Raw genomic sequence first — 9,028 nt, 5'->3', positions numbered from 1 at the left:
GTGGGGCTCGAGGTCTTAATCCCCATTTTACAGATGTGGTAATTGAAGCACAGAAAAGTGAGTTGCCCAAGGTCACACAGACAAGTGGCGGAGTTGGAATTAGAACCCAGGTCCTTCTGAGTCCCAGGCCCCGTACTCTATCCACTAGGCCATGCTGCTTCTCTTGTTGCTGCTTGGAGAAGCAGCATGGCTCAGTGGAAAGAGCCCGGGTTGGGGAGTCAGTGGTCATGGATTCAAATCCCGACAACCCCTCGTCAGCTGCGAGACTTTGGGCAAGTCACTTCACTTCTCTGTGCCTCAGTTACCCCATCTGTACAGTGGGGATGAAGATTGCGAGCCCGCGTGGGACAACCTGAACAGTGCTTTGCACATAGTAAGCGCTTAACAGGTGCCATCATCATTATTGTTGTGCTGCGGAGGGGGGGTCGCCAGGGTGATATCTGTGACACCGAGCGTTGCGCATGCACTCCATTCATTCAGTCGTATTTATTAAGCGCTTACTGTGTGCAGAGCACTGGGCTAAGGACCGTACAGAGGGCCGGGGGGGACGGGGTTCGGTGGGTCATGGCTCAGAGTGCCCCGAGGGAAGGGGCTCGCTCAATCACCTCTGGGGGAGGAGGATCGGGGGGCCACTGCCCCCAGTATCGGATGAGCCCCCCCTTTCCCTCTGCTCTTCCCCCTTAATAATAATAATGTTGGTATTTGTTAAGCGCTTACTATGTGCCGAGCACTGTTCTAAGCGCTGGGGTAGACATAGGGGAATCAGGTTGTCCCACGTGGGGCTCACAGTCTTAATCCCCATTTTACAGATGAGGGAACTGAGGCACAGAGAAGTTAAGGCACAGAGAAGTTAAGTGACTCGCCCACAGTCACACAGCCGACAAGTGGCAGAGCTGGGATTCGAACTCATGAGCCCTGACTCCAAAGCCCGTGCTCTTTCCACTGAGCCACGCTGCTTCTCCGCTGCTGCCCCTTCCCCTCCCCTCAGCAGTGTGCTCGTTTGTATATCTTATTTATCACCCTATTGATTTTGTTATTGAGGCGTACATCCCCTTGATTCTATTTCTGTTGTTGATAGGGTTTTTGTTCTGTTCTCTCTTGCTCTGCTGTCTCTCCCCCGAGCCAGTCGTTGGGCAGGGAGGGTCTTTATCAGTTGCCCAATTGTGCCTTCCAAGCGCTCGGTCCAGTGCTCTACACATAGTAAGCGCTCAATCAATACGATCGAATGAATGAATGAACGAGGGGATCGGTGGGTCACCGCTCACGGGCCGAGAGGGTCGCTGTGATTTAGCTCAGCGCTGAGGGAAGGGGAACGGAGCGACGCCGCTCGGGGGGCCGGGGGAAGGGGATCGGCGGGGCACCGCCGGGTCGTGGGGGAAGGAGATCGGGGGGACACCTTGGAAGGCCATGGGGGAAGGGGATCGGGGTGACACCGCCGAGTCGTGGGGGAAGGGGATCGGGGAGACACCGCCGAGTCGTGGGGGAAGGGGATCGGGGAGACACCGCTGAGTCACGGGGGAAGGCGATCGGGGCGACACCGCTGAGAGCGGCGGGAGGAGGGGATGGGCGGCAGCCGGGCGGAGCGCTGACGGGCCGAGCCGCGCCGGGCCGCGCCGGGCCGGGGCCGGGCCGGGGGAAGGGGATCGCTGTGACACCGGGCCCGGCGCGGGCGGCGATGTGGGCTCCGCTGCTGAGCGCGCTGCAGGACCTGCCCACCGAGACGCGCATCTTCTGCTCCGTGCTGCTCTTCTCCTGGACCGTCTATCTGTGGGAGACCTTCCTGGCCCAGCGCCAGGTCAGTGGCGGTGCGGGCGGAGAGAGGACAGACAGACCGACCCTCCTCCTCCTCCTCCTCCTCCTCTTCCTGCTCCTCCTGCCCCTCCGCGGGCCGGTCATGCGATCCGGTCCCCGGGCTCACCCGGAGGCCCGCGCACGTGGCTCGGCCTGGGGGTCCCCGGGACCCTCCGGACGCCGGACCGTGGCCTCCGACCCCCGCCCGCCCTCCTTCCTCAAATCCGCCGAACAATCGCTCCTCCCCCCCCCCCAGCCCTCCCTAAGGCGCACCTCCCCCAAGAGGCCTTCCCAGACTAAGCCCCGCTTCCCGAATCCCGGCTCCGCCGTTCGTCAGCTGGGTGACTGTGAGCGAGTCACTTCACTTCTCTGGGCCTCAGTGACCTCATCTGCAAAATGGGGATTAACCGTGAGCCTCACGTGGGACAACCTGATTACCCTGTAGCTCCCCCAGCGCTTAGAACAGTGCTCTGCACATAGGAAGCGCTTAACAAATACCAACATTATTATTAGTAAGGGCTCAGTAAATATTATTGATTAGGCCCGGCTCCATCTCTTGCCCGAATGGCCCTGAACTTCCCTGGGTCTCCGTTTTCTCAACTGTTAAATGGGGATTTTAGAAAAAGACCTCTTCTTCCTCCCCATTAGCCTGTGGGGCAGGGACCATTCATGACCCGATTAGTCTCGTCTCTTCCCCTGGGCCTGGCCCAAAGCCTGCCACACAGTAAGCGCTCGATAAATGCATCTCTCCCAGGTCCGTCTGCCAGATCAGAAGCGGGGCGAGGACATTGGCTCCCGGGCGTTGCATAACGTCGTGTTCGTTTGCACGTTTCCCTTTTTTCAGAGGAGGGTGTACCAAGCCACCACCCATGTGCCGCAGGAGCTGGGGCAGATCATGGATTCGGAAACCTTCGAGAAGTCTCGCCTGTACCAGCTGGACAAAAGCACCTTCAGCTTCTGGTCGGGTCTGTACTCGGAGACGGAAGGCACGGTGAGTCCAGCCCCTGGCCGTGTTTCCCTTCCCCCAGAATCTCCTGTCCCTCAGGCCCCAGCTGGGGCGGCGGTCAGGGCAGAGGGAGGGGAGTTGGAGGGGTGGGGTCTGAGCTGTGAGACAGGTCAGCGCGTTGCCCCCTCGCCCGCCCCCACCTCCGGGAAAACCCTGGGTCCCGTGGACTTGTGTCTCTCTCCCTCCTGCCCACCCACCTACCCAATCCGAGCTGGGGAGGCCAGAGGCCAGAAGCCCCACACTGCCCTAACACTGACTGTGACTAGCACTAGCAAAGCCAGCGTGGGGGCAGCCCTTGCCCTGTGCCAAACACCGTGCTGAGCTCTGGGGCAGATGCCAGGGATCAGATCGGACCCAGTCCCCACGCTCCATAAGGCTCTTGGGGGAAGAGGGAGAGTTGGCATCCTCTCCCCATTTGACGGATGAGAGCACCGAGGTCCAGAGAGGTCCATTGACTGCCCAGGTCACCTCACAAGGCCCGAGACCCGAACCTGGGTCTTCTCAGACCCGGCCCGTGCACCGTCCACTGGAACGCACTGCCTCCCAGTGAATTGTCACTCCTCGTTGGGCGGGCGGGGGTGGGGACTGGAAGCCAGGCCTCCTGAGTTGCTGTTGGCACTCGTTTCCCATGGCCGCTCTCCTGTTGAGCCTCACACCGCCCTTGGGCAAACGGCCCCCCCCCCCCCCCCCCAGCTGAGCCAGAAATTCTCCCGTCGCCCCTCTGCCCGTGTTGCTGCGATTGCGGTGCCTGTGCCCGCATCGGCCGCTGACGTGTATCTGTTGCAGCTGATCCTGCTCCTGGGAGGGATCCCGTTCCTGTGGCGGGTCTCCGGCCGACTCTGCGCACGGGCTGGCTTTGGGGCCGAGTATGAGGTGAGGGGACATGGTGCCCTGCTGAGGGGCTGACGGTGTCCATCCCCCCCCACGCAATTAGCCCCCACCAAGAGTGGCAGAGCCCCCTCTGCGAAGCCTGGCCCCAGCCCCCACCCCAGCTCCACTCTAGCCCCCCTCTAGCGACTTCCTCCTGGAGTCCTCAGGTGCTTCAAAGACACAGTTCTATCGCTCTCTGCTTCCGGCTCAGCTGACTTCACCCCTTCCTTCCTGCCAGACCACAGCCGGGCTGGGCGGGGAGGCCTCCCCCGTGGGGATGAGGATGGGGGTGGGGGCGGGGCGGGGGACAGGTGGGGCAGGGCGGGGTGAGGGGAGCAGCAGGGTGGAAGCAGAGATGGACTCTTCCTCCCGTGCCCAGATCACCCAGTCGCTGCTGTTCCTGCTCCTGGCCACCCTGTTCAGCGCAGTGAGTGCCCTCCCCTGGAGCCTCTACAACACCTTTGTCATCGAGGAGAAGCACGGCTTCAACCAGCAGGTAATCGGGGACAGGGCCGTGGAGGGGAGGGAATTCGAGCTCAGGGTGGAGGCGGCCGGGGGAGGCTCCGGCTGTCCGGTCTGGCGTCGGGACGCAGCACCGGTGGCCTGGCCTGGTTCCAGCCGTTCCAAAATACCCACGGCCGTTTCCGTTTACAGACCCTAGGCTTCTTCGTCAAGGACGCCATCAAGAAGTTTGTCGTGACCCAATGCATTTTGCTGCCAGTGACGTCCCTCTTGCTCCACATTATAAAGATCGGCGGAGACTACTTCTTCATCTACGCCTGGCTCTTCACCCTGGCCGTCTCCCTAGTGAGCGAAGGCCTCCCGGGTGGCTCGGGCTGTCACGGGGCCGGCGGACCCCCTTGGTCAGAGGGTGTAGCTTTGGGAAGGTTTGGCGCTTGGGATGTGTTTGGTGCAGGTGCTGCGTCAGGGTAGCCCACTGCACGTGTGACAGGCTGGTCTACCAGAAGGCCCGCCTTCCCCCCTGCCGGTGCCGACCGGAACCTAGTCCCCTCTGGGGAAAGACCCAGGTCCCCACTGTCGGTGTTCCACGCCGTAGGCTCGGGTGCCAGCGGGGCAGCGTTGGGCCTGCCTGGCCCTCTGCCAGCCTTGGTGAGGATGGAGCCCTGGGCCAGTTGGGCCGGGCGGCTGAAGGTCCGAGGTTGCAGAGCCGGGGAGTTGGGGGCTGGGATGGAATTCCGGGGGCTGGTCTTGGACGTCGGGGCGGAGGGCGGGGCTCCACTCTGCCGGCCTGGGAGACCCCAGGCTGCCGCCAGGGCTCTGGCCTCCGCTGTGCCCCCTCGGAGCCCGGGGGGAGGTCACGCTGTTCCAGGAGCCAGCCGGCCTCCCTAGCCGTCACCAGCCTCTGTCTGCCTTCCGGGCCTCCCCACGCTCACCCGTCCTTCCTGTTCCGGCGCCCTGCAGGTGCTCGTCACCATCTACGCCGACTATATCGCCCCGCTGTTCGACAAGTTCATCCCGCTGCCCGAGGGGGAACTCAAGGATGAAATCGAAATCATGGCCAAGAGCATCGACTTTCCCCTGACCAAAGTCTACGTGGTGGAGGGTGAGGGCTGTGCCGTGGGAAAGCCCCAGGGCAAGGTGGCGGGTGGGGTCGGGGACACAAATCTCCCCCCTATGTTGTCGGTCAGAAATTGACTCCAGGGCCCCCGGAAACAGGCCAGGACCCCTGCCACCTTCCCTCACCTCCGGGGGGGCCGGTGGCCGGGGAGAGAACCAGCCAGGACAGCTCAGGGCAGTAGGGGAGAACTAGGGAGAGTGGGCAGAGCCAGGCTCTCCAGGGCAGCTCGGTAAGCCCCCAGCACATTGCTCTGCACCCTGTAGACGCCCAGCATAGTTCACTGTACTATGACTAGTACTGCAGCAGTGGGAGCCCAGTCAGTCAGTTGTATTTATTGAGCACTTACTATGTGCAGACCACTCTACTGAGCGCTTGGGAGGGTACAGTATAATAATAATAATGATGTTGGTATTTGTTAAATGCTTACTATGTGCAGAGCACTGTTCTAAGCGCTAAGGTAGATACAGGGTAATCAGGTTGTCCCACGGAAGGCTCACAGTCTTCATCCCCATTTTACAGATGGGGTAACTGAGGCACAGAGAAGTGAAGTGACTTGCCCACAGTCACACAGTTGACTAGTGGCAGTATAACAGTATAATAGATTAATTCCCTGCCCCCAACGAACTTACAGTCTAGAGAGGGTGGTGGACATTAATAGAAATAAATTATGGTTATGGACATAAGTACTGTAGGGTGGGGATGAATGAAGGGAATGATGCAGAAGGGAGTGAAAGAAGGGCTTAGTCAGAGAAGGCCTCTTGGAAGAGATGTGCTGTCAGTAAGGTTTTGAAGGCAGAGAGAGTCATTGTCGGATAGTTAGTGATCATCGGAGATTAACTGTTTATCGGGTGCTATGTCACGGCTGCCGCTGCCAGTGATTTTACTCTCCTGAACACACTCGGCCACAGCCAGCCTTGAGCCTGGCCGTAGCTGTGTCCAGTGCCTGGAAACCATGCTTAGACTGCCCAGCGGGGCCACGGACCCCGACTTGACTTCACCCGTCTCACCGACCCTTCCCTCTCCCCAGGCTCCAAGCGCTCCTCCCACAGCAATGCCTATTTCTACGGCTTCTTCAAGAACAAGAGGATCGTGCTCTTCGACACCCTTCTGGAGGGTTACAGCATGCTCGCTAGTGACCAGCGGGAGGCCTCCCGTTCCGAGCCCCGCCCCGGCGCGGAAGAAGGGGACGGGACAGAGGTCAAGCCCAAAGTCCAGGTCAGCTCTGTGATCCCACCCTCCGGGTTGGCGTACGGGGGCTGCAGTGGGTGGGCGGGGAGCGGCCACAGCCTCGGTCCCTCCCGAATTGTGCCGATCGGTGACCTGGGCCAGCTTCCCGACTCCTCCCCATCTCTCTTGGGCTCCAGAGTAAGAAACAAGGCTGCCGGAACGAGGAGGTCCTGGCCGTGCTGGGCCACGAGCTGGGCCACTGGAAGTTGGGCCATACGGTCAAAAATATCATCATCAGCCAGGTAAGGGGCATCTGGGGCCAGAGCGGGTGGACGGACGGACCACAGAGGGACAGGAGGACGAGGGCGATGGGGATGGGCCCAGCCCGCCGCAGTTTGAGTTTCAGTCTTGGCCGGAGGAGACTTCAGTCCCTGGGTTTGGCTGGGGTGAAGCCGTTGGGAGCATGTGCAAAGCTCCCCAGTGACCAGGAGGCACACCCGCTGGAGAGGCACGGATCTGTGGACCCCCAGGGCAGGAGCGAGCGGAGTGGCCACTCGGTGGTTCTGCCTTCCCCCCCTTCCCAGGTGAACTCCTTCCTCTGCTTCTTCTTGTTCGCCGCGCTCATCGGCCGCCGGGAGCTCTTCGCCGCCTTCGGCTTCTACGATTCCCAGCCCACGCTGATAGGCCTCATGATCATTTTCCAGTTCATCTTCTCCCCTTACAATGAGGTAACGCCTGGCTTCCGCCGTCCGGGTAGGGGCCGGGAACCGCCATCCCTCATCCCCGTCCTCTCACCAAGTCCCGCCTGTCTGCTAGGTTGCCTGGCCCCGGGCCAAACTTTCCATTCAGAGATAAGCCCTCTGGGGACCCTGGGGGCACCAGGGGGTGGAGGTGGGACAGGGCGGGGACTGCTGCTCCGAGCTGGGCGGGGGGCCCAAACTCCTGGACCACCCACCCCCACCGGTCAGTCGGTCAGTTGTATTTACTGAGTGCTTACTGTGTGCAGAGCACTTTGCTGACAGATGGAGTACACTGCAACAATAATTTGACACATTCCCTGCCCACAGTGAGCTTTCAGTCTAGAAGGGGAGACAGACACTAGTATAAAGAAATAGATTGCAGATATGCAGCGCTGTAGGGCCAGGAGTGGGGATGAATTAAGGGAGCGAGTCAGGGTGATGCAGAAGGGGGTGGGAGAAGAGGAAAGGAGGGCTTAGTCAGGGAAGGCCTCTTGGAGATGTGCCTTCAATAAGGCTTTCAAGGTGGAGAGAATAATTGTGTGTTGGATATGAGGAGGGAGGGTGTTCCAGGCCAGAGATGGGACGTGGGTGAGGAGTCGGCGGCGAGATAGATGAGATAATAGGGCCTTAGGGGAGGCACCTGGGTCTAGGGGACGGGGGTGGGGGGGGCTGGCAGCCAGTGAGAATCCTCCCCCCCCGGCTGGGATTGAGAGCAGGGATCGCTCTCCCCACTTTACAGGAGAGGAAACTGAGGCCCCGAGTGATTCAGAGGCTCCCGCCAGGGCACTTGATGGCCAGGGTTGCCACTGGGACCGGAGCCCAGGTCTCCTGACTCCCGTTGTCGGCGGCCGGCCTGGGCGCCAACCCGCTCCCCTTCTCTCCCCAGCTGCTCTCCTTCGGCCTGACGGTGCTGAGCCGCAGGTTTGAGTTTCAAGCCGACGCCTTCGCGAAGGAGCTGGGCAAGGCCAAAGACCTGTACTCCGCCTTGATCAAACTGAACCAGGACAACTTGGGCTTCCCGGTCTCCGACTGGATCTTCTCCATGTGGCACTATTCCCACCCGCCCCTCCTGGAGAGACTGCAGGCCCTGAAAGACACAAAGCAAGACTGAGCCTGGCGGGGGCGAGGGACCCCGGGGGGATGGGGAGGTGGGCGGGCAGTCGATACGGGGCGGGGGGGGACACGCACAGACAAACGTGCCATTTTAAACATAGAATCGTTCAGTGCCGAAACCCGGCCGGGCTGAGTCGCGTTGAGTCCGATTGTTCCGCACGGCCGAACCTTCTGAGCGCCAGCATTCTGGGGTGGTCTCAGGACCCGCTCGAGGTGGGGGTCTCTTGGATCGGGTCAGCTCCCTTCCCGGGCTCAGGGAATTCCCAGTGAAGAGAGTCCAGACTCGATGCGTTCCCTCGCATCTGGCTTTTGCGATGAGAGGTGTGGAACTAGGCGCCCTGCTTCTGGTATTTCCAGAGGGCTTTGACTTCTGGCTTCGCTTACCAGATCTCTGGTCACAGAGAGGCAATCAGGGGCAGGGTTAGAGACAGGGAGGGATGGACGGACATGGGGCAGCGCCCCTTTGGTCAACATCCTGGCCAGGTGGTCTGATACAGTGGCTGGTAGGATATGGAGGTGTCTCTGGTCACTGTTCACTGCCAGCTCGGCTTGCGGAGCAATTGGTCAATGGTATTTATTGAGTGCTTAATGTATGCAGAGCACCGTACTAAGCGCTTGAGAGAGTAATCATAGCAATTGTGTCATTTAAGCGCTTAATATGCACCAGGCACTCTAGTAAGCTCTGGGGTGGATTCGAGCAAATCGGGTTGGACTCAGTTGCCGTCCCATAGGGGACTCACAATCTTAATCCCCATTTTATGG

At 60.5% G+C, this 9,028-nt stretch overlaps 1 protein-coding gene across 1 annotated transcript; it reads left to right on the top strand.

Moving 5' to 3' along the window:
- The first annotated feature begins 1,602 nt into the window (after nt 1–1,602).
- Nucleotides 1,603–8,399, top strand: ZMPSTE24 (zinc metallopeptidase STE24). The gene is made up of 10 exons (XM_029081487.2): nt 1,603–1,795; nt 2,636–2,782; nt 3,584–3,670; nt 4,047–4,163; nt 4,322–4,474; nt 5,090–5,231; nt 6,274–6,461; nt 6,611–6,715; nt 6,998–7,141; nt 8,040–8,399. The coding sequence occupies exons 1-10, from the start codon at nt 1,676–1,678 to the stop codon at nt 8,262–8,264; spliced, it is 1,428 nt and encodes a 475-aa protein (XP_028937320.1). The 5' UTR covers nt 1,603–1,675; the 3' UTR covers nt 8,265–8,399.
- Nucleotides 8,400–9,028: the final 629 nt, after the last annotated feature.

This window comes from Ornithorhynchus anatinus, chromosome 16, assembly GCF_004115215.2.
Source record: "Ornithorhynchus anatinus isolate Pmale09 chromosome 16, mOrnAna1.pri.v4, whole genome shotgun sequence".
NCBI lineage: Eukaryota > Metazoa > Chordata > Mammalia > Monotremata > Ornithorhynchidae > Ornithorhynchus > Ornithorhynchus anatinus.
This window is presented reverse-complemented; position numbering and strand designations above follow the sequence as displayed.

Coding starts and splice junctions, on each gene's coding strand:
- ZMPSTE24 (XM_029081487.2), top strand. CDS start 1,676: ATGTGGGCTCCGCTGCTGAGCGCGCTGCAGGACCTGCCCACCGAGACG. Junction 6,462..6,610: donor AGGTCAAGCCCAAAGTCCAG/GTCAGCTCTGTG, acceptor CTTGGGCTCCAG/AGTAAGAAACAAGGCTGCCG. Junction 7,142..8,039: donor TCTTCTCCCCTTACAATGAG/GTAACGCCTGGC, acceptor TTCTCTCCCCAG/CTGCTCTCCTTCGGCCTGAC.